Source organism: Tauraco erythrolophus, chromosome Z (assembly GCF_009769465.1).
Source record: "Tauraco erythrolophus isolate bTauEry1 chromosome Z, bTauEry1.pri, whole genome shotgun sequence".
Lineage (NCBI taxonomy): Eukaryota > Metazoa > Chordata > Aves > Musophagiformes > Musophagidae > Tauraco > Tauraco erythrolophus.
This window is the reverse complement of record NC_141496.1, coordinates 32,208,022-32,232,700: the sequence shown is the minus strand read 5'-3', so window position 1 is coordinate 32,232,700 and position 24,679 is coordinate 32,208,022. Positions and strand designations below refer to the sequence as shown.

Genomic DNA, 24,679 nt, shown 5'->3' with positions numbered 1-24,679 from the left:
GCACTGCTCAGCAATAGTGAAAACATCAGTGTAGTATCAGTATTGTTCTCATACTAAATCCAAATATATAGCCCTGTAGCAGCTGCTAAGAAAATTAGCTCTATTCCAGTCGAAACCAGGACAAGTGAGAACCCACCGATTTCTGTTCCCAGGGAAGACGCTAGTTGTGCCATGGGAACACCTTGGAGCACCCTCCAGGAGCCTGCTCCTAGTGAGTGAGCCAAGAGATTAACATGCAGAGGCAGAGTGATAAGAACTTAAATTTTACTGCAGCACTCCCTCAGGAATAATGGCCCATCAGATTGCTTCTGCATCCCTTGTCACCATCAGTCATGCAGCCCTCATGAAGGATAGAACATCTAGATTTGACAAGTAATAAGGAAGTATGTCTCTATTTCTGTGTATTTCAGTGTCTCTTTTATATTTCTCTGTATACGTCGAGTTTTGTCTCACACTTTCTGGCTTGTATTCACTGTGGCACGAAGGAATCTCAGCAATGTGCAGGTAAGGCAGAGGGATTAGGCTCCAAAGAAAGATGTTTCTGAAAGGGGGTTTGAGCTTCACCACGTGCAACAAAGCAGGAAAGTAACTTCTTCTGTTAGTTGCCACAAGCGCCTTCACAATCACACTGCTGCCACGCTATTCACTCTTGCACAGCCTTTCTCCTATGACACACACCCACTTGTGAGGAGGTGCAGCCCCCAAGCTGAGACCATACTGCTGGGAGAAGTGCTCGTGTATGCTCACCTCCCCCGGAGAGACCAGGAGGAGATCAGCTCCTCCTGAGCCTGCAGACCTCCCTGCCTGAGCCACACAAGTGGGGCCATCGGGGCTTAGAAGAAAGAACAGACTTTCTCGTGTCTTAAGTTCTGCTTTCTCATTTTTCCTGAACCTTTTGCTGACTACTGTATTCACTGCCTTTAGGGAAAAGAAGGGCAATTAGCACAGCTTTGTCACAAGATTTCTGGTTTTATCTGTGTGTCGCAGAGGAGAAAGTTGGAATGTATGGAATCTATAGGCTCAGAAACACGACAGATGGAAAGAACCCAAGCAGCGTTTACCTTAGGTCTCACAACTTTTAGCCATTGTATGACAGTGGCTGGCTCAGGATTGTCTCAGGATTACCCTGACCTTAGCTTTTCAGGGGAACTCTCTTGCTGAAGGCAGGCACTGTTCAGCTATTGAAAAACTATAGCTTCTGTCTCCCTCTGGGAGAGAAAAAATTAGAAACAAAATCTTACACTACATGCTCTGGGAAATTCTATGCTCTGCTCTCATATTTACAGAGCACTTTTTTTTTTTTTTTTTAAGAATTTTCAGATAATATCCATTAAATCCTTGTAGTAGTTATCTTTGTCTCATGGAGGGGGAAAAAGAGACACTTGAAATTTAAACTGACCTATGTGATCTTCCTCAGGTTAGGGGGAAGGGTAAGGATGTAACTTTGAACATGTTCCTGCTATCCATCCCTCAGCTCAAATTCCTGCACAGCTTGCAAAGACAAAAAAATAGCAAACCACACTCCCAAAGATGCTGCAAATATTTTCCTTCTGTTGCAGCTTCAAGAGAGGCTGGTCTCTGGCAGCAGACCTCCTGAAAGTACATCTCACTTTGTAGGTGCCCAATCTTTCTGTGCATGTGATGCTCTGTACCTATCCTCTGCAGGATCTGCTTCCTGGTAGCGCTCTAAGGGTCTGATCCTCCATTTAAGGTCGGGATTCATCCTGTATACACACATGCTTGGCATATAGCTGTGGCTACAGCTCTCAAGCAGTGCTGCAATTGTGGAAATGAATAGAATCAGTCTCCAGTGAGGGACGCAACTCTTACCCGAGATTCCTGTTGTATCATACGTGCAACAGCCTGTAGGAAGTTGCTGAGTCACCCACCAAATCTGCTTGTGACAGTGCAGAATGCTGCAGGCAGCACAGTAACAAAACACTATTTAGGGTGAAAAGACTTGTCTTTGTTATCTTCCAGTGGCCGACTAGCGCGAGAATGTTAAAATACTGTATTAAGTTAGTTGTTATAGGGAAGGGAGAAGAATGATGCTTCAGAGTTATATGTCCACTAAAATTGAAGTTTGGATAGCATGCATTCAGAAATAATTTTATTTTCCAGTAATGACAATATGCAATATCACTTAAGAAATGAAATTGAAGAATTGATCTTATTCTTCAAATACAGGATAGCTTCAATATTAAAATTAACATATAAATTTATCATCAATCTTATTTCCCCACTCACGTCTGCTGAGTAAATGCACATAAAGAATGAATCACTGAAACAGTATACTGAGAGAATCAAAGTCATTTTTCAAAGATGTCAGCACAAATGTGAGGTGAGCCTGTTCACCAAGCATCCAACAAATGTTGCAGAGGTGGCCCTTCAGGCCCATAAGGAGGGCAAGACGGGGACCCCCAGGGGAAGCAGCACAACCACCGGCAAAGGCAAGGCAGGGGAGATTTGGGGGCAGGACATCCTCATTGCATTGTGCTTGCCCCCACCCTGACTGTTCCCGTATCTACAGGCATGCAAGCTGCTGAAGAAGGTGAGCTTCGCATTAGGAGCCTCCACAGCGTTCCTCTGAGGGAGAAATTGTTATTGTTATTGTTTACATCATCGTTGGCCTTATCCACCTTGTCACAGCTAGAGTTTAACAAGCAGGGATGAAGCAGCGTGCCGCTGGGGCAGCAGCCAGCCTCTGCACAGCCCGTAGCTCTGATCTCTGGTGGGCCTGTGCCGCTGCTGGTGACAAGTAGAGCTGTGGGCATCACCTGTTGGCTTTGTGCACGCCCATGAGAGTTGACAGCGAAATCACCTGCCTGACAGGAGAACAATCAGCCCCGGGGCACCCCAGAGAGGCACCCGGACAGCTGCTCAACCAGGAGCAGGAACTGTGCAGGGGGCAAGGGGTGAAGCTCTTTTGCTGCAAGAAAGCCACAGCTGCCCTAGCACCTAAAAAGAAGAAAAGGACCTCTTGGTTTCTGGGCTTCAGCAGAGACCTCACCAGGCTAAATCCATCTTTCTCGATGCCTCAATTCATTTTTTTTTCCACTGGGGGTTTCTGAGCATCAACACCTCCATCTTCACCTCTCCCCATCCACACATCTACCCGCTCCCACAGCACGGAGTTATTTGCTCCGACATGGAAATACCCATTTTTACCACAAGATGGAGCTGGAAAACGCAGGGTTTGGGTGCCGTACCCGCAGGCATACCCCTGGACCCCGGAGCGGTGGGAAAGGATGCTGCGGGGCCGCGGGCGCTCTGCTGGCTCCGGACACAGCCCTTGCTGCTGCCAGCTGCGGTGACGCAGCTGTCGCCGACCCCGGTAAAAGCACGGCCTGAGCCAGAACTGGGCCCATTAGCTCTGGGGCTCCCTCGCCCCTCGGTTGCCCACGCTGCGAAGGTGGGAGTGGGCGAGCGTCCCCCACCAGCACGGCGAGGGTCTGCGGAACAGGTCCCAGCACCGCGCAACCACGAGGGGGTCCTGCCAACATGCCAAGGGGTCCTTGAGGTGTGGCGGCTAGAAGTTAAAAACTACATTTGCCTGTAGTGCCAGGCTGGAAAATACAGCTGGGTGAATAGAGCAATTTCTCAAAGATATCGTTGTGGGCCAATCCATATTAAAAAAAAAAAAAAAAAAATCTTCTAGATAGCCAAAATATGGTGTAGTGAAACAAAAAACATGCAACACCAAAATTTGCATTTTTGATTTTGAACACGTTCAGGTTTACTTTGTTTCAAAAAAAAAAAAGTGAATTGAGTCAAAATATGCTCTAAAATACTGGCTAAGGATTATTTTAACTTGTTTGCTTTTTCAGAAAACAGTTTATCAAAAGAGATCTAATTAAAAAAACATACCGCTCAATCTGCATTTTTCACCACAAGTGTTTAGAGTGATAATAGTTCACTCTAGTTTAGTCAAGGGTCACCTTTCTTTGAAAGATGTGTCCCAATTCCGAGTTGCCAAAATTCTGTTCTCTGAAAACCTATAGGCCATAGTGTCTAATTTCACTATGACCTGTCATAGGAGCCACTGTTTGGTCTTTCTGCTGGAGATGATTTGCCCTCTGTAGCAAAAAAAAAAAAAAAAAAAAAAAAATTAATTCAGTGTACGGGTATGCCTATAAAAATGTTTCTGCTGGAGAGATATCTGCTTGGTGCATGAGCTCAAAAGCAGAGCACCTGGACCTGCCTGCTCTTATCTGGCCTTTAACACTCAATTTCTCCATGATGTTGGACCACCGCATTTCACTACCTCACCCCTTTCTGTTTGCAAGATCAGCCTATTTTACCTATTACTTTTCTCTCTGAAGTGGCTGGAAGATGAATTTGTTTACAAGTGCCATGTGAGTGCAGGCAAATCTGTCAGTTCAAAACTGTAGTTCTGCGTTTATGAAAACTCCAGATGTTTCCAGATTTAAACTACCACAAGGGAAGCTATTTCTTTTCTTTTCTCCCTCCCCCTGCCTTTATGTCTTTGTTCTGTAGCATTACCAACAAATTGTTTTTCTGAACAGGTTGGAAAATTATGCAAGAAAAAGTATCTTTCTGTTCATTTATCCCCTAAGGAAAATAAAATCATTATTTTATTCTCCTTCTTTTTTGTGCATGTTCATTATAAAATTCAAGATTCACTGAGTACATAAACCTTACAAAATATGGAACGCCAACACAGGCGTTTGTACCAGCAATGACACCAGCTAACATGCCTGATATGTTTTATAGTTTTAAAGCCCGTCTGCTTTAGAGCCCAACTTCAGGGCAGCCTCAACTGTTTTTGAGGTGTGGGACTAATCCATACACCTGACATGCCTGACAGACACTTCATCTGCATTCAGAGGTGTGTTTCAGAAAAGCCAACTGCCAAGCAGATGCGGTCACTTGTGAACAGTTGGAAAAATAGCACTAAAACCTTAACAAACTTCTAAGTGGACGATTAACTTAGTGGCATTCCTCATCAGAAGCAATTCGTAATGTTACTCTGACACACATAAGATATGCAGTGTAATCAATGCATGCAAACATGCAATAAATTGTTCAAACTGTTACTTTTCTAGATTTAAGGAAGCTGCCTTTTGGCTAAACATTATTTTAAAGAGATGTCTGCTATTACATCCTATTTTCTTTTTTTCTACTTCTACAGCCTAGGAATAAAGATGCTTCTGAAGCATCAGGAGAGCCTCTCTTTCTGCTTGCTGTGACAGTAGCAAGCTCTGCTTTACTCAGCTGAGCTTGGAGGTGTCTGCAGTACATACTCAAGAGACCTCAGCTTCCCCAATGACAACATTTGTCTAATTTCAGTTGCAAGCTACGAGGCAGGGAAGCAGAACCCTGACTTCGAGAAAGAGGCTTCCCTTGACTGCAGTTGCTGGAGCTGGACATTTTAACCCCGGCTGAGGACTAATCAGCTCTCTATCTTCAGAAATGTTATTTGCCCAGTATAAATGACATAAACCAAGATCATCATCTTAGTTTATTTTTCTAGAGTCCTTAGCATGCTACATTAACCTGACAATTCTTAATCTGGTGTTCATTTCACAATACACTTCATGCAATTCACAGCTGTAATTGGTTTTACACTGACATTACACGTTTTGACCTAGCCATGGGAGAAGAATAACTCTTATTTCTCTGAGAAGTGTCCAAGCTCAAATGGCACAGAAGCAGTTCATGCTAGTTTCATGTGCATATTTCTTTCTTCCGCCTTTTCTTTCACTGCAAGGATGATCACTGGCGTTAAGATTGTAAGGTCCTTGTTTCAGTCCATCTGCAATTGAACTACGTTTGTTTGATTTCTTATGTCCTGAGGAGTTCTCTCTTATAAAACAGCATTCAAGTATTCTAGTTTAACATCCCCATTTCTCTGAGTTAAGGAACAAAGTAGACCTTGGACTTCTGTTTCTATTATGAGTCTTCCAGAGTCCATAACTGATAGCCGTGAAGTCTTCCTTTGTAACATACACTCAGCACTAAAGCCAGAGTATTGCTATTTGGCATTATCCAGTGAAGTGCAAGAAATTAAATAAGTTATGTCTTTATTGCTATAGTACAATACCAAGCAAAGTCTCTTTTTAACACAAATGCAAGGGTTTCGTAGAGTACGTGTCCCTCCTCTTAGGGCCCAGTAGTTCAGCTGCATTGCAAGTATCACTTAGCTATCACGTGCCAAATGTCAGTCTAAGAAGACGTGTTGAGTATTCTTGAGTCTGAAGAATCAGACCTTTCATCGTACTCATCTTCTGTGTAAATCGGTTGCTTAGACACAATAGGACACCCATCGTCAGGGATTGAGATCCTAGGATCTTCTGACGAGCGGGAAGGAAGGACAGGCGAGCTTCGGAAAACGCTGGCTGAGTTGCTAGAGAAAGGACTGACATACTGGGACCGCAGCTGGTACTGCTGCTGCAGCGTCATGGTGTTCCACAGGGTGACATCGTTGGGCAGGAACGGGCTGGACTGGTTTCTTGCCAAAGTGTTCCTCAGCATCAGCGGGTAGCGCGGTGGCTGAGGAAAAGGGTGCTGCAAAGGTACAGCCAGAGGGTTTGGCACGACATTACTGGAATCGGCAGAGAACCTCAGCGTGTCGGGAACCCTAAATGCTGAGCCTACAGACCACTTGGAAGAGGAAATAGGGTACGAACTCAGCGTGTGTTCAAAAATGTGCCCGTTGGAAGGCAAAACAAGACCATCAGATTCTGCAGAAGTTCTCTCCCCACTGGCCACCGAAGACCGACTGGATAGGAGAACCTCTACAGCACTCACCAGATCGCCGCCGCACCCCTTCAGGATCAACTCCAGCACAGTTGGCTTTTGGTTAGGGAAGATCTTTTTCAAGACTTCAAGTGGAGGTCTGTTGGCTTTCAAACTGAAAGGTAAAGAAACTGTCCCAGAAGGACCTTCTATCAGGAGGTGGTTCTGCTCTGGGTGGTACTTGGGGCTGTCTGGACGGCTCTCCGCGCTCCCACCATTTTTCTGAACTGCATAACCGACCTCATCGACTGAAACAATTTCAGGGCTTTCAGGGGTGAAGCAACTTTTGGCTTTAGTCATGTCTGGGGAACTCCTTTGGTCTGTGTCTTTGTCACTGTAGGTCTCGGCATTGTCTGCTCCACTGGCATCACCCAACCGTTCCTCATTCATGTCTGCAAAAAGAAGGCAGAGAAATTAATGAAAACCTGAGGCCAAACGCTTTTACAGACGTTTGAGGATACAGTTTTCTTAAATGAACAGAGCAGGATCCTAGGTGGAAAAAAAAAAACAGTTTTCACAGAGATCCTACTAAAATTAACGTCTCTTTGCAACGTCTTATGAGAACAAAACTGCAAAAGAATGACGTAATCTGGTCTAGGCATTTTATGCTATTTATTTTATCTAGGCATATTATAGATATCTGTCGCATTCTCCCATGTACAAGAAAAGAAGCAGTGATCATTTTTCTGCTGCATAAAATATGCTATTTCAATCCTCTCACACCTGTTACAAAGCAGCAACACACCAGCCAAGTGCAAGCTTTCTCAGAGGAACTTCAGCACTTTCACATGGTAGTTCCCCACTAGCAACATCTCACTGACTGTGAGCTGAAGATATCCAGAGGGCACTTGGGAGACCAAAATTCCCTCTGCAAGTTCAACAGCACTGGTGGAACCACGCCATCATGACTACTGGCTAAAGGTTAAAGAAGTCTTGAAATAAATCAGTGTATTTCAGTGATTCCAGGCTCTGCAGAAATTGGTTCCTTCCCCAGCAAGAATCAAAGGCTTTTCCTCCAAACCCTGGAGCACAGCTGATTAGAGTTCCATTAAAATCTGGTTTGGAGAGGATCTCTGGAAGGCATCTGGTCCAACCTCCTGTTCAAAGCATTGAGTAACCTAAAACATTGAGCAGGTTGCTCATGTCCATGCTCAGCTGAGTTTTAAAGAATTCCAAGGACGGATGCTCCACAACCTCGCTCAGCGCTTATTCCAGGTATCTTGCTTTTTGTGTGCTAAACTAAGAAGGGCAAGAGCTGAGTACAGGGCTGAATACAAGCCCACTGACCACACTGTCTCCAGATAGACACTCAAAAATAAAGACACCTCATATCTCTGGTTACTTTGGTAGCACCTGGACAGAGTAGGGAAACCTTTAAAATAAGGCTTTTTGTCAGAAAGAAGAAAAAGAGAAGAAGAAGAAAGGTTGACAGCTTTCACAGTTAAATGCAAGGGGGCAATGTACTTGCTTGAGACTGTTCAGTTACTGCCCAAGAACGCTGTTGTGCTGGCCTTCCTCATACACTACAACAATGATGTCCCTGGGAAGCATCAATGTTTGAGGACAGGGTCATTGTCCAAGCTGCACTGACAGAGCCTGCTTTAACTGCACAGGGACACACAGAGGTGAGAAACTGTCTGCAGAAACCAATACAACTGTTTGCTCAGTTTCCCAAGCCCCTGGTGACCAGCCCAGCTAGAGAAAGATGGTACAAGAAGCAAGCAAAGGTTGCCAAAATGTGCTGATGATCACATCTGCCAAATCGAGACGGAACAACTTAAAGGCGTGTGAGCACCTGAGCCTCGCTGCTACCACAGACAGCCCTGCCTTCCTCTCACCCCAGGAACAGGCGGCACATTTCCCCATGCAGCGGGCTACGTGTAACATTGAACAGATCAGCTCAAGACAAACTCTCTTAGTGCAATTTACCCACCTTGAGAACAGAGTCAGGGTCTGAGCAAGTCTGCGCTCAGCTAGAAGCCACTAGGCTCACCGGAATGGGAGCTATAAATAAATACGAGGTCCTGGCAGAGCACAGCCTGACAGCCAGTGTGGCAAAGGCAGTTTCTCCTCATGAGGATGGCAGAAATGATGGGCCATTCTACAGAGCTGTGGGATGCTGCCAGTTCGGGCTGTGGAAGATGAGCATGGGAGCGGAGCTGAGGAAAACGGATGCCGTATGAAGATCTCACACTTCTCTTTTAGCAGGATAGCCTGTTTTGGGTACTCATTTTTATATTGGGTACGCTCTCTGTCCAGTGCAAATGGAGAAGCAGTAACTCTTCATGTAGGCATATCACAGAGAAGGCAATGTATGCATGCTTTTCTTCATACACTCGGCGCACCAGTCTTGCCTTAGCAGACAAAGGGGAACGCAGGAAATGTTTACCAGTAGCAAACTGGCAATGTGTATCCTTTTGAGGAAATGGTAAGACTTAAGGCATGGCTGATCCATGACTTGAAAAAAAGTGAGGCTTACGATAGCTTTCCCTCCTAATCCTTTCACATATTCATAATCATGCATTTAGTACAAAAGACAGGATGCTAAAAATTAATCACATCTGAGTTATTGGGTAATTTATACATCAAAGTCTTACTGGGCAGTATGAGGACAGCTACCTCCCTCTGTCCCTGTCTTGGCAGAGACGTTTAAGGGAGACAATGGTCCTAATTTTCACATAAATAGATTGAACTGTGGTACCCAATATTACCAAGTGGACCACATTGCAGGTAGACCGTATTGCAGAACTACTGCGCTTTTTCACTGTATCTTTATAGGCTGATAACGAGAAGTACCACTGGGGAACAAATGTATGCTAAAAAAATATAATTAAAAAAAATCATATTAGATCTCCCTAATACATTCCGTGATCATTATTTTCAAGATATTTCAGGTTTGTTTAATTTTCAGTACCCTTAAAATTGTCCTTATAAGGCTTGGCTAAAAATATTCTTCGTATTGTGAAAACTCACCCCACTGAAGTTTGCGTCTTTATCGTCAGCAGACGGCACAAATCCCGACTCTTAGCCTTGCACAGAGACGGTCTCCTCGCCACAGCACCAACCATAGCGGTGCGTCTCACCAGACTGTCAAGCTCACAGGGTAAAACCCGTAAAACGAGATTTCTATGATGTAAATCAAATGCTGCTACTAACACCAGGAGGATTATTCTCCGCTGGTTAACACTGAGTTTGAACGCTGCTATATTTATTTTCTTTTCTTTGCCTTTTCGAGAGCGTTTCTCGCCGCCGGCGCCGGGCGGTTTCACTCGGGATGCGAGTGAAATCTCAGCATCTCCCCGGGATGCGGCGGAGCGCGGTGCCACCCCCCGCCCCGGCTGCCCCGGGTGCCCCGGGCCGGTGCTGCAGGAGGGTCGGGTGGCCGCTGCCGGCTTACCTGGCGGGTTCCCGATGGCCTCCTGCCTGGCAGGTCGTGTTTTGACTATGCTTTTTCCTCATCTGAACACCGTTTCCCTGGCGGGGAGGGCCAGGCGGAAAGCGCGCTCCCGGGACTGTCCCCACCGCTTCCTGGGAACCACCGAGATCAGGCTTTTCGTTTGGGTCAAACGGGCACAAAGCAGCAATCGCTAAATAATAATTAAAAAAAAAAGGATTCTAGAATAACTGTCCTTGAGTATAAATGTCCTTATGTGGGCACTGAATTGCAGAATGTTGCGTATATGTATTAATCTCAAATATTTATATTTTCAGGTACAAAAATATTGATTTTTTTTGTTCAGGATGTACAACACGCTGCTCTTCATCAACAGTATTTTTCGCACCACTGATAAGCTTCACATGGGGATGTTCGAGGCGTTAAGAAAGAAATCTAGTCCTCAGACATTTTTTAAGTTTTGAGGGTTTTGAGTGGTTTGGGGTTTGTTGTTTTTTTTTTTTTTTTTCCCCCACACCTTCTATTTCAAATTGCCTGCATCCAAGTATTCACTTTGCCAGCCCTGAGGAAACTAGGGAAATTGTCTTCTCATCGGTGTAAGCGACGGGGAACATTCATCAAATAATAAGCCTGCAGAGATATACACGTACCACAGATCTACAGAGATGCAGCGCCAATACAGATAACGTATGACATACAGTACGGTGAGAGAACCGTGCATGCATTCACGACAAAATCTACACTAATAAATAAAGCTGCTACGAATTTGGAGCAATGTACACCCCAATTTTTCCTTGCCTGTTTATGCACTGAGGATCATGAGGCAAATATTGTAAAGGGGCCAAATAAAAGCAAAACCAGTGTGAGAGAGAAGCTGTTCTCCTCAAACTAATAACTCGTCTGGAAAATTTGGTATAATACTTGGAACCAAATTCGCCTCCTTGATATTCCCACCGCTGACTCTCTGTTAAAACAGCTTGCACTTTGATTGTTAGGACAGCTCTTACTGCCGCACAGATTTTCTTGGATGCCAAAAACATCTACTACTTCCCCTATTTCTATTATTAGAACGGACTAATACCAGAACTAGCATAAAGCTAAGGTCGTGTAACACTTAAGGGGGTTTTTGTGGTTTGGTTTTGGGTTGGGCTTTTTTTTTTTCGGTTGGTTGGTTTGGGAGTTTTTTTGTTTTGTTGTTTGTTGTTGGATTTTTTTTAATTATTTTCACGCCAAATTTTCTTCCCTATCTTCAAAGGTCTAAGGTACTTTGTAGGAGACTACTAACTGTTCCCAGACTAACACAGAGACTACTGTGTTGCATTAAGAAGCTGGCTCTGAAATTAACAGAAGACTCGATACAGCGCTACGCTAATTGTTTACAAGCCTTAATAACTATTACTAAGCCAGAGAAAATGTAACACGCACTCATGTGGGAGATTAAAGTTCACGAGCACAGTATTAGGAGGAGGAATTATTCCGGGTTAGCACGGGCAGATGCAACAGGGGTAGTTTCTAGGCGCGTTATTCGCACAGAACAGAACTTTGCAACTGTCCCACCGAAATGACCGATTCTGGCAGGAATAAAAATAAACGGATCTGATTCTACCCTACATCGGGAATTACCTCCTCCGTACTTAAAAAAAAAAAAAAAAACACAAAACCCAACCTTCCAGGAGATTAACGTCCTGGGGGCGGTTAGAGACGGGACGTGCTGGGGGAGCAAATAATCACCTCCTCTGTCCTGACGAGGGTTTTAGTACAGGTAGTGGGGAGAGAGGGAAGAGACAGTTCCGCCGTTCACAGCGCACAGGATGGCTGGAAACAAACACGTTACCTCGTTAAACGGTGTCTGGTGGCAGGTGACAGGAGGACCCCCCGAGAAAATAATTTTCCGCTTTCCTCTCATGCATTCCCACGTTCATAAAAGGGGGGGGGGGGGGAGGGAGGGGCGGAACTTTGTAACTCTCAGAGAGCGCGGGTGAGGTCTGTGCAACCGAGACAGGGGTGCCCCGACCCCCGTCCAGCCCGGACTCAGCGCGGGCGGGGTTGGGGCCGGCACCGCGCCGCGGGTCTTGATTTATGAAGCTATCTCCCGTTATTTCTCCCCCCCCCGCACCCCGTAAAGCTATTAGCAGAAAGCGCTGACTGGCTGGCAAGGAAGAATTTCTCATCAATACACTTTGATTGTATTTTGCAAACAAAATGCCTGTTGCTTGGTAACATTTCACTTGAGCCTGACCTTCCCCAAAAGTTATTGCTATCAGATTCGATTTACACTGTCCTCCCGTGATTACTGTAATCTTTTAAGCTGGGAAGTTCATATATCAGGGAGAAGGAAAGTTGGGCGTGCAAGTCAATACGGTTGCTATCCTACAGATTTATAGTATGCTGGCGAGGTTTATTTGTTTCACTTTCTGGAAGGAGCCAAGGCGGCTTTTTTTTTTTTCCCCTCTTCTTTTTTTTTTTTTTTTGTCCCCCCGGCTCCGTGCGGTTCCTGCCCCCGCCAAGCGCCGCCGCAGGGGCGGGGGGCGGAGAGGCTCCGCGTCGCTAGGAAGCTGCTGCCAGGCGGAAATTTGTGAGGCGGAGGGACCCCTACAGCCTTGGCCCCCGGGAACGGCCGGCAAATCGGGCGGAGATGTCGGGGACGGCGAGGGACGGAGGGCGGGCAGGCGGTGCCGAGGGTCAGTCCCAGATCACCGGCAGCCTCTCCGCACCGACAAACCCGTCCGTGCCGTCACCTGGAGCCCCGGGGTTGTATCTTCCCCAGAGGTGGAGGAGCAAGAGCCCCGTGCCGGGGCCCCGGCGGACGCCTCCGGAGCCGGGCCGGCTCCCTTACCGTGCCCTCGGAGAGAGACCGGCTGGTCCCGTTCTCCCACAGCCGCCCCGCAAGGCTCCGTCCGTCCGGCAGCGAGCCGTAAGGAGCTGAGCCGTGCGGGAGCCCGCCGAGTTTGCCATTCCCCGCTCGGGGCAGCGGGTAAAACTTCGTCGCAGCCGCTGCTTGTCAGCGGAGCGGGATGCCAGCGGGCTGCCGGGCATCCCCGTCGCGGGAGGCTGTAGGCTCCCGCTCAGGCACGGGGCAGGGAAAGGGACGGCGGCTCTGGAGCGTTACTTTGCGTCCAGCAATGTAGGCAGCACTCACAAGGTGCCGGTTGCGAGCGGCGGTTTCTCGGTAAGCATTCCCGACTTGCCGAAAGCCGCCCCGGGCGCGGCCCGCCGGGACACGCCAGGGCGGGAGGGAAGCCGAGACAACCAGCTCGCCTCCCTCATCCCCCCCTGCCGCCCCCCAGCCCTCCTTGCTCCGCAGAAACCCTCCAGCTCCCGGCGCCGCTTTTGCCCCGAAGCTCCCCGTAGAGGTTTTGTCCTGGACGAGGTCCCGCAGCCTGATGCCGCGGGTGCGGGAAACCGGCGAGCAGCTCCGGCCGGCCCGAGGGAACGGACCGAGAAGCGGCACGTCGGGGAGCCAGCTGGCTGTGGCGGCGTTTGCCAGTCCTCTCCGCTGGTCTCGGCGGCTGCGAGCCCGACTGAGGAGCGGGCCCGGCACCTTGCGGCTCCCTGCTTTTTTAAGTGGGACAAAGCGCACTCGCCGGGATTTCCCTCCTTCCCCTTCCCACGGCGCCCGTCGGGAGGAAGGGAAAGCCCTCGCCTTTCGTCCCCCGGGCACCCGTCCCCCGAGATCCGCCCGCCGGGGTCCCGGCCCGGGCGCTGCCCTCCCTTCCCCTCCTCCTCCGGGCCCGCGCATCCCCCCCGGCCCCGCGGCGCCCGGCCCGGCCCGGCCTCACCTGCCTTGGGGAGCTGCCCCGGGAGCGCGGGGCCCGGCTCGGCGGCCCAGCGCAGGGCGGCGGCGGCGGCCAGCTCGGCGGGGGCCCGCGGCGGCGCGGCGCAGGGCGGAGGCCCCGGCGGCGGGGCGGGGGGCTCGGCGCTGCCCGGCGGCCCCGGGAGGGCACGCAGGGAGTCCGGGAGGAGGCTCTCCAGGCTCTCGTTAGCCTGCTGTCGGCGAAGCGCCACCTGCGCGGCCATCACCCGCTGCCGCTCGATGATGAGGATGCACTTCTCGCAGGTGCAGTCCTTGAAGCGGCAGTAGCGCTTGTGGCCCTTCAGCCAGGAGAGCACGCCGTGGTTGCGGCACCGGGCGCACTTGGGCGTCCGCTGCAGCGGAGCCCGCGGCGGCTGCGACACCGGGCCGCCCATGTAGAGGTACGGGGAGCCGTAGCCGTTCATGCCCGCGGGAGGAGCCCGGCCGGCTCCGGGGCGGAGAAGGGGGCAGCGGGGGCGGGCGGAGGCCGGGGCGGCGGAGGAGAGAAGAGGAGAGGAGGCGGGCGGCTCTGCCCGCGGGCTCCGCGGGGGGCGCGGCGCCGGCCCCAGCCCCAGGCCGGCGGGGGTAGCCGCCGCCCGCCGCGGTGGCACCGGCGGGCAAAGCGCTGCCGCCGGCCGGAGCGACACTGCCGCTGCCCGCGCCGCCCCACCGAGCCCAGCGCCCCTCCGCCCGCCCCCGCCCCCCGCCCGCCCCCCTCCGCCACCCTCCTTCCCCGCCGGCCGGCGCCGGGGGGATGGAGGAAGAGAAGGCGGGAGGGAGGAGGGAGGTGGGAGGCTGGGGGGGCCCCCTCTGCCCCGCCGTCGGGAGCGGCGGGGCTGTCCGCGCCGTGCCGAAGGGGTCCGTCCCCCAGCGGGCCGGGACAGGGGCTGATGCCACCTACCCACCCCCCCACCCACCCACCTCCGCACGGCTCACCCCGCGAAAGCGCCCGGGGCTGGGGCCCAGCGGGGTCTGGGAGGTCTCCCCGGGCTCCGGGAACACAGTGTTTGGACCCCGCGCGGGAGCCCCTCACAATCCCACGGGACACTACGAGAGGCGGCACGGTGTGCGCCCGATGCCCTAAAACCGTCTGTGGGCTAGCACCGCGGAGGCTTTTGAACCCAAAGTTTTATCCAAGTTTTGAAGCTGCGAGAAGCTGCCCTGCAGGAGCCGGGGGATCCGCGCGGGACCGCGCCGCGGAGGCGGGCGGCTACCTGCCCCCGCGCTGTCCGCTGCCTCTCCTGTTTCCCTCGCCGAGGGAGTTTTTGCTACTGAAACGCAAACGGTGCCTATAGAAAGGCACGTGCAATTCAGGGCAAGGCAGATTGCTCGCAGCCTATCTGATGTGTCTCATTGCGGCGGGGTGGTAATTTTCTGTATCTCCGGCCGCGGCGAGGTTTCTCGCTGAAACACGGTTATTTCCAACACTGCAGCGAGAAGTTTAAAACCAAATGTAATATATTAGTGAAAGAAGGCTTGGGAGTATCAGCTGGGAGGAAATAAATTCACTGCAAGCTTTTATCTTCCCGCGCACCGGTACTTAGCGGCACAGAGTCCGCGGATAGGCAGGGGCTGCTGCTTGGACTTGAACCCGTCTCGCTGCCCCAAGATCTCCCTCGCTCTTCCCAGGCACTTCTCCACTGTAACCGCTACACAAGAAATAAACCATTTCACGAGGGTACGCAACTAGAAAATCAGATTTAAAACGCGGCAAGTGTTTCGCCGGAGAGAATAAAAAGCACGGCGTGTGCTACGAACGTATTTGCTTGAACTTTATTTGGCTCCTTCCTAACTACTTTTCCACTTCTAGAGGAAGAGAGACTCACGGAGACGTTTCTCTGCAGGGCTGTGTGCGGGATGTGCGGGATCATGAGCGCTCCGTCGGAAACACCCTTTGGTGCCGGTTAACTGGCCCGAGGCGGGGAGGTGAATGGGATGAGGTGCGGGCAACAGTCCGTTTTCCGGCAGCGCCAGCGGGATCTCCCTTTCTTTACTGCCGGGGTGCGTGCACTGCGCCCGGACAGCCCTGCAGCCCGCCGTACCGCGAACTGGCCTCCCCCGCGGGGCATCTTACACACTCGTGTGTCCCCGTCGAGGGGAGAAAAACGAACCAGCGGTGCCTCCTCCGCGGACCGAATAAATATTCAATTCTTTCAAAACTGCAAGGTGCGCGTAAAGGACGACCTGCAGCCGCCCTTGGGAATTCATTCCCCGAAAACGAAGAAGCGGGGTGCAAGTGCCGGCGGGGGTGCGGCGGCGGGGTGAAAAACTCTCCCCTGCCGCGAGCCGGAGAGGGGTCCGCAGGACGCCCCCGGCATCGCGGCCGGCCGGGAGGCTGCTCGCTCCCGGGCCGGGCTGCCCCGGCGCGGCGGCGGGCTGGCTTAGGGCCGGGGGCCCCTTTCTCGCTTGGCTGCACACTGGGCGCTTAGGCTGAAATACTCGTTTGATATAGTGCCGTAATCCTTTTCTCGTATTTGATGGGAATGTTTTCCATGTCCTAGTATTTGACAACATCTCCCCATAGGGCCAGGTTCGTATTTATGTCAGCAAAACGTCCCCTGCCTGAAAGTCTATTGTAACCCAACACCTGACAACCCCAGTTCCCACTTCTGCTCGCAGAAAAGGTTTATTCAAGCACATAATGGGATCCCAGCAGAAAGCTTTTCAGAAGAAGGGGCTATGGTAAACTGCACCACATGAACTCCGTTTCCAGGGCTATTAAGCTTTTAATTGGAAAATAGCAGAGGAAATTTCAAGGTGACTATAACGTGTTAGCGGTTAGCGCCCAGAAGAATAGACTGAAAGAGAATGAATGTGTGAAACATATGCTCCAAATATCATTTAGCGGAAAGGGCCCGGCTGCGCTAAAGAGACCAGCTTTCCGAGAAAGAATCGCCGACGGACCAGGCGGAGGCGGGGGGGGGGCGGGCTGGTAAGTCGAAATCGGCGCGAATCCGCTGGCGTTTCGGTACTTTTCGATGCGGAGCCGTTTGGGGAAGACGGCGCTGCCGCCCAGCTGCCGGGACCGGCGGGACCCCCGTCCCGGGCGGGCGGACAGCAGCGGCCGCCGGGGCCCGCCACGCCGGCAACTCCGGGCAGTTCCCCAAATACCGCGGCGGGGGGAGGGGGGGCGCTGGGGGAAGTGTTTACTACTCTTTGCACTGCTCTAAAATAAGGATTTGGGGAGGGGACATCTGCGGAAAGCTGGGTTACCGTTGCGGGGATGCAAGTGGCATTATTTTCGGTTACACTTCTCCAAAAACTGCTTTTAGGCAACGCCCGCGTTACAGGGAAAAGACAGAGGATGTGACTGTCCACGATTTGCCACTCGGAGAGGTATTCTGGGTGGTCCTGCACGTCCGTGTTGTCACATAAGAAGGAGGGAGAGGAGCACATGCCGGCCGTGGTGGGCTGCGTGGCAGGCCGTCGCGCTGGAGCGGGGCGAAACTTCACGGCAGACTTCGAGGACAGATGCGAGTTCCGCACAGGGTCACGCAAACCACCAATCAAAGTTGCCCGACGAGCGGCGAGGAACAAGCTTTTTGAGAGGAATTGCATTAATAAAGGTCACTGGTTACCAACCAGCTAAAGGCACTTGAGAAAAGGGCCGGGCTCCCTGCACAGCTTGCCAGCTCTATTCGTAGCAGCCCCAGAGGGGAAAATGCTGCCCGTCCCGCGGGGCAGGTAGAAATCCCCCCACGGCCACGTCAGAGCAAAGCGCGGCCGCCACGCACTCGTCCCCCGCGGGCCACGTCCCCTCCCGGGGCAACCGACCCGGCCCCCGACCCACTTCGGGTCGGCGCTCCCGGCTGAAGCCGCTGCCTTCCTGAAGGAGGAAGATCCAGGCTTGCCGGGGGGAGCACCCCAAACCTGCCCGTTCCTGGCGGGGCGGGGCATCCGGGCAGGTATGTGCCCCTTGACTATCTACCCCTTGGCTGTCTGCCTCTGCCCCCGCCCCCCCGCCTCCTTTCCCTGGAAATTTTCTCTGTGCTGGATCCGAATTTTCCCCCAAAACCTGACGCTCCAGGCAGGTGAGGATTTACTATCTTCTGAAGGATGCTGCTTGTCCTCCCCACAACTTACTCTCCCCGCCCTGGCCACCGACCAGGGCCCACATGGTCCATATAAAGCCTCAGAGGGACGCGCATCACTTTTCTTTTTGTCCTCCCACCCCCTGGTTCCCGCAGTGGGGCAAAACGCGCCTCGATTGTACCAAAAGCGGCTCGCCCCGGAGGACGGCGGGCAGAAGCGGGCTCCGGCTGCCAGCAGCGGCGGCTTGTAAGGCTCAGCCGGCGAGAGCACTTCCCGAGGGCCGAGGAGGTCCCAGTGTCGCCCATCCCTCCGGCCGCGGCCGGCTCCCCTGGGGCAGCGAGGCGGCCCCCCCCGGTCCTGCGCCCCGGAGGGTCCACCGAGCACGGGAGCAGACCCGTTTGTCGTGCCTTGCACCGCGCCCGGACCCGGACCCTCGCCTGGGGAGGCTGCCTGACAGCCCGCTGTAGGGGAAGGATGTCCCCAGACCGGGCCGCACATCCCTCGGTATCCCCCTGCACCCGCGGAAGGGTAGGAGAGGTGGGGGGAAGAGGGGCAGGGAGCCGTGAAACAGCCCCCCCCCCCCTAAATTAAGAAACCGGATTTTAACCACGCCCGGGGCCTGACAGGGAAAGGGGTGAAGGAGCGCACCCCGCCTCCGTCCCGGTGCCGTTTTCCCATGCCCTCCAGGAGAGCCGAGCCGCTGGGACGACGGCAGCAGCCGAGGCAGAAGGGCACAGAGCCGCGGGAGCGGGCTGACAAGTGTGATAAAATGATCTTCCTTAACTAAACTCGTAAAGCACTGGGCAATAAAACTCAATCTTCTGTAAAATCCAATTAAGTCATTATCTGACTGATTGTATCTTTAATTGAAAACAGAAGTGACAGTAAATTTCTGTGATATATCAGGATCAATCGATACCGCTATACGATTCAGCCTCAAGAAGTGATTTATAATGTCAAACCTATATAGGTAACTCCACATTATTCTCTCTAAAACCACTGGTGGATGAAATTAAGAGTAAGTGCATTTAATAAAAAACAAGATGGTCAGGTTATTGATTACAACAGATGGGGGTGAAATCAAATAGATGTTTTCAAAGCACAGAGCGAAGAAAATACAAGTAATTTCTTTTTTTCTGTTTTAATACAGCTCACCAAATATACACACAAGAAAATTCAGTCATCAATAACATTTTTATTTCAGGTACAGCCGCAACTACAAAGAACAATGAATTTTTCTAGACTAGTTTCATTTCGGGTCGGCTTCTGTAACGCAAGAAAAGAACACCGTAAGCCATTTTTAACAAAATAACAAACACGGAAATTCGCAGTAACTTTTTAGAGACTTATTTACTTGCAGTTTAGATTGCAATCTAAGGCAAGGCACTCGACTGTAATATGCAAAATATGTTAATTTGGCGACACGAGAAGAAAACACCCGGAGACGAGCAGCAGCATTAGCCTATGAAGAACCATTAAAAATACATAATGGGTTGATGTTTCCCAGAGATGGGTTATCAGCGCCCCCCCGCCCCTGCGCGGAGAGGGGCGGGCGCGGGACGCCCGGTTATCTCGGCTCCCGCTCCACCGAGCCCTTGCCCGCGTTTCGGCGACGCTCTCTCCGTCTCTGCTTTCGCCCCGACGGCGGCCCTCCGCCCCGCAGGCCAGCGGCGAAGAGCCAGCACCGGCTTCCCCGGGGGCCGGGGAGCGCCCCTACGGCTGCCCCCGCATCCCGCCCCGCACCCTGAAAGAAGAAACCAAACGCCCCCCCCCCCCGATCCCTGCCCGCCCCCCGCAACCCCCAAGCAGAACAAGCAAACCGTGAACGCTGCTGCACCGCCCTGCCCCGGGCGAGGACCGCCGAGCCGCGGCTACTCGCCGCCCTCCAGGACGGGGCTCACCGCGAAGGCGCCGGGCTCCGGGGGGGGCTCGCACTCCAGGTCCCCCTTGGTGCTCTCGCTGCTGGACAGGCACCCCAGGCCGGAGTCCTGGCTGCTGGGCGGCGAAAACACTGCGGGGCGGGGCGGGGGGGGGGGGAGAAAGAAAGAGAGAGAGGAAAAAAAAAAACAGAACAACACAGCGCCTGAGACCCCCTCCATCGACCAGAGGGGACCCACGCGGGCCGCCCTCCCCGGAAAGAGGAGCGAGGGGGTGTCCCCACCCGCACGGGCCTCCCTCCTCCGGCCAAGGGGAATGCAGCAGGAGTAACGAAGAGGGGAACAACCCCACGTCTGGGGGCCGCAAAACCCCTCCACCCCGTGGGAAACTAACCTACCTAGAGATCCAAGGCCCTGGCTCGGGCAGCCCGAGGCTTAGGCCAAATACTAAAGAATTTAAAACTACTATAGTGCTAGGAATGGTTGCAACGTTGCAATTTGCAGTAGATACAAAAACCAAGTAAAAGGGTCTCTGACCTTCCTAACCTTAGATGAGTTGAGATCCACCCCCAGCACTCCCTTCCTGCCTACCGTGAATATAATTAAGGGGAAGCTGCAGTGGTAATTTCTCTCCTCATTAACTTCCTGATTGGTTTCAGGCTCAGGATTCCAGCGGGCGGCAGTTTGTCACCAATTCCAAATGGCCAATCGTTAATACTAATGTTTGTGTAACTAACTGCCAGCATCTGCCACGGCTTCTTGTACAACAATAATAGTGAAAGGGTAACATTAGTGCTTCCCGTGTTAATTCAGATTCTGTTCATCAATAGGAAAATCTATGATGTAATTAGCAAAATGCATCGCTAGTTGAGGCAGTCGGAGGGAACTAAATCACTGCGGGAGCTCCATGGGCCCCTGACACCTTAATCATCAATACTTACTATGTTCGGGATTTTACTGGTTAGTGGAGAATATTACCAGGCTGTCATCTTTTAAAAGAGAATACTGTTTACAACCACTGCTTGTTTTATAGAAGCCATGATGAATCTAGCACAACTGTGCAAGAACAAGGAATATGGAGTCAAGGCTTAAACTCTGCCCCCAGACCACACCACTGAGCCTAAGCGAGCAGGTCCTCCACACTTGAGCCCTGGGTGCTTGGAGACCCTGGGGACTTCGAGCACGTCTGAAGCTCAATGAGAAAGAAAAGGTCAGGCTTGACTTTCCCAGCCAGGCAAATCCTACGGGATTCAAGGAAAGTAAAGAGCCAGCCAGCTGGGTCTATTCTCTCACTGGGAAAATGAGAAACACCATCTTAAAAAACCACCAACACTCCATTTCCGTAGTAACATATGTTTCTGCAGTAATGTCTGTTTGCAGCTCAGCTTCCTGATTTGTCCTCGTTTTAAACACAACGCTGGTTATCAAGAGATGGAAAAGACGTCAACGGAGTTGAGGTTTCATGTACCATTTTCATCTACTTTTCCTGTGACTATATAAAATGGCAATTTCTGTTACTTTCAGGGACTTTTGTCCATTTTTGCCATTGCAGAACCTGGCTCCTTGATTTCATGCAAGTCTCTCCTTTGATCCATGCAAGGGACAAGCAAGTCTCTAACATCACCCTGCCAAAGCAGACTCTCTACTGCTGTCTTTTATATCTGACATAAACTTCTTTTTTTAACCTGATTAATGGGTTATTAACCCCATACTACATTTTCTCCTAGCTAAAAGACAAAAAAAGAATGCATTGCTTAGATAGGAAGGAGTGACGAAGTAGTCAAGGCAACTTCCAACAGTTCTTAGACATCTCGCGAATGCTGCTAATGGTTTAATGACACAGAAAGGGAAATCTGAGTCTGGAGCATCATGTATTCCTCTGCTACATGGTCAAACGCACAAAACAGCCAAATAGGTTTCTCTAACATCTCCGAGCCTGAATAACCAGTGGACTGCTGGAGAAGGACACAGATTTGCACCTAGAGCAGGCTAGAACAGCACTTGGGTAACCTGCAGTTGGGAACAACTTTGTAGATTTTTACTTTTTCTATCCCACCAATCCTGCTCCATCAAGCCAAGCTCTTTTCTGCCGTAAGAACACACCAGGCAATGTTTCCTACCTCCCCTTTACAGTGTGTAAGTGGGGTTGATGGTGGAGTCCAAGGAGAAGTCACATCTCCTTGGAGTCTGGATGAAGATGCAACTTGTCTTTCCACTGCACTTCCTCTGCTAAGTCTGTGCTTGAGATTTCATCACTGCCTAAGAGCTCCTAGGACTTGAACCAGATGCAAACATACAGGTGAGGGAAAATGAGTGGAGGAACAGAGAAACATTTCTGCTCCTCCAGAAGGGAAGCTGGCTCTGGCTGGCCTGGTAAGACAGGCTCACAGCACAAACCTGTTCAGTGGGTGGCCCAGTCTGCACCACGCTCCAATGATCTGAAGCACACACCATGTATATTATTTCAGGCGAGTAACTTGGCTGGAGTGGTCCATGCTTTGACTACTACAAAATGATAGAAAAGAGAAGCTCTGTAGGTCCACACCCCGATGTCAAAGGGGAAATAACCTACAGAAAATGCAGCAATTGGCTCCTGTCCTGACGTGCGCTAGAGACTAGCTCCTCAAAGGTCATTCAGGGGCTTAGCTTTGGCCTGCCAACAGCACAAGCTTTGGTTGGATCTGGTCATGTCTGGTATCAGGAAACACCTCTTTACTCCATGAAGTACCTTGCATTATGTAGTAAACAAAGAGTAGTGTGGCTTCAACAGGGCTTGCTGGCGCAAGGACTCAGCTCTCCGACTCGGAAACCTCATTCTGCTCTGATCTAGCAAAGCCCCATGTGTTAAGATTTAGGATATGCTGTAACGAATCTCTGTGTTCCCAGGCTCCAGGGCAGAAGTATGAAGGAAGCGATTGGGGTCAAAAGAGGACATTTTTTTGTTTACTCCTGAGTAGCCAAATGGGCAAAAGGCTTATTTATTTTAAAGGGTTTGTTAATATTTTTAGTGTGCATGTGCCTGAAGTGATGGAAAGGCCCATTTTTAAATACTGAGATCTATAAATCTTCATGACAGACCTACAGAAAGTTTTTTTTCTAAACGGAAAGAATCCACCAGAAAACCCACCCATGCTACAGTACAGATGTTAAAACCCTACCACAGTAAAACTGCCACTTCGTTTCCATGATCTATTTTTTCTAGCAACTCTACGTTAATTTATTACCAACTTGGGGAATGACACAGAGGGCAACTTTTTTTGGTAGACAGACACCCACATGTGTTCCTTAGCACCTCAAGCAGTGGCTCCTAAGCCTTCTGCACCAGTGGAGCTCCACCAATCTTCCAACATTTCTCATGGGGCATCAGACATTCCGATCAAATTTCAAATGGAAAGTGTCACTACAGGGGAACAGTTCTAGTCACCAACTGGCTGGTCTCACAAATTGTTCCAGGGTTTGAGGCACTGATCTAAGTAACATGGGTTGTTTTTCTACTGACTTCCAAACTGATCACAGTTTTGCCAGTTAGGTAATTTGGGCTATATACGCTGGTCTCTGAATGTGCACAGAGGTATGTAAATACAGCCACATAGGTTTGAAAACCAACCTGTCACCACCAAGACATTATCCTTTAACAGATGAGAGCACTACTCCTCTATCCAAACCTGCGCTGCCTACTCGGATAGGCTTCCACTTCAAGCAAGGAGCAGTGGGTAGGTGCAACGCTGATAATAAGTGCAAGATACTTGGATTGGGACTTGTAGCTGTAAAAAGGCAGCAAAAAGGAAATAAGCAATTCTGTTCCAGTGTTTTAATCACACAGCAATAAAACGTAGAAGTTCCCAGTTCAAAGAAACAAAAGCCATGTTCTTTTTGATTTAAGTCTATGAGTTTCATCTGTTTGAGGCTTGCGGCTGATCCTCCCACTGCTGTTACACAGCCCTTATCTGTGTAAATAACAGTACCAGAATTGGGTCTGTGACAGTTTTTAAAGACCATTCCTGATCTAATTACCTTTTACCCTTGGGAAAGCACCTGAATACTTTTGAGCCATACGAAGCCGAGAAATTTTCGGCTAATATCACACCGGAAAAGAAGCGAGAAGGGATTCCAACCATAAACACAAAAGCTTATATCTTCTGACACTGGAAACCGCATTGACTTTTAACATGAGTGATCCCTGGAATTCAATGGACTGAAAAGAGTAATACACTTTCAATGATGTGAGAAAGCGGAAGGATATTCATGCTTGAAAAGTAAATATTTTCCCGAGTTTACATTTAAAAAACTATTAAACTCTCAATAAGGAGCAATTTTTAAAGATTTAAAGTTGAGAGGTACAATCCATTTTCTAAACCTCTTTCACCTTCTTTTTCAGGGAAAAGGAAAATAAGTTAAGTATGCCAATCCCACAAGCTGCTAAGGCCCACACACTTCTTGCCGGTGTGCACACATACGTGTGCAAGCCCAGCCACGTGTGCAGGACAAAGGGAAGCGGCACCAGACCACTGTCGGCAGCGCGAGGACACCAGAGCATCACTAAATCGTGCCTGGGTTTTCAGCACGAGGGTGGACAGGAGCAGCTCTTCATGGTGCCTTCTCCTCTGTAGCCAAAGCGTTTTCCTTTTGCAAACACCACTGGAAACGGATGCTGTCTAAGCAAGCAGTAATTCCACTCCAGGCTCCACAGATCCTGTATGAGGTGTCTTGAAAAACTTGACAGGCCTGGGAAATCGTTAGCAGTCAAACCAAGAAGCAAACCACGCTATCTGCCTGAGGGGAGGAACAAGACAGAATGGAGTAGGCACCGTCCCCAGTTTATCA

The 24,679-nt window shown here is 50.6% G+C and overlaps 2 protein-coding genes across 4 annotated transcripts in view; both read right to left on the bottom strand.

Annotated features, from left to right (window-relative positions):
• Positions 1 to 6,186: 6,186 nt before the first annotated feature.
• On the bottom strand, positions 6,187 to 14,371 carry DMRT3 (doublesex and mab-3 related transcription factor 3). The gene is made up of 2 exons (XM_086629814.1): positions 13,933 to 14,371; positions 6,187 to 7,151 (listed from the first exon to the last, which is right to left on the bottom strand). Exons 1-2 carry the CDS (start codon positions 14,369 to 14,371, stop codon positions 6,187 to 6,189), a joined length of 1,404 nt encoding a protein of 467 aa, XP_086485940.1.
• Positions 14,372 to 19,849: 5,478 nt separating this feature from the next.
• DMRT1 (doublesex and mab-3 related transcription factor 1) overlaps positions 19,850 to 24,679 on the bottom strand; it is a 60,861-nt gene continuing 56,031 nt past the window's right edge. For all 3 annotated transcript variants that reach the window (XM_086628857.1, XM_086628859.1, XM_086628860.1), the window contains one exon: positions 19,850 to 19,989. In XM_086628857.1, the coding sequence (XP_086484983.1) occupies positions 19,850 to 19,989 (140 nt within the window). The remainder of the gene's footprint in view (positions 19,990 to 24,679) is intronic.

What these genes read in the sequence shown, in the direction of transcription:
- DMRT3 (XM_086629814.1), bottom strand. Translation starts at nt 14,371, where the DNA reads ATGAACGGCTACGGCTCCCCGTACCTCTACATGGGCGGCCCGGTGTCG. An exon ending in GGGGCAGCTCCCCAAGGCAG is followed by an intron (nt 7,152 to 13,932) that starts GTGAGGCCGGGC and finishes TTCTTTTTGCAG; the next exon opens with ACATGAATGAGGAACGGTTG.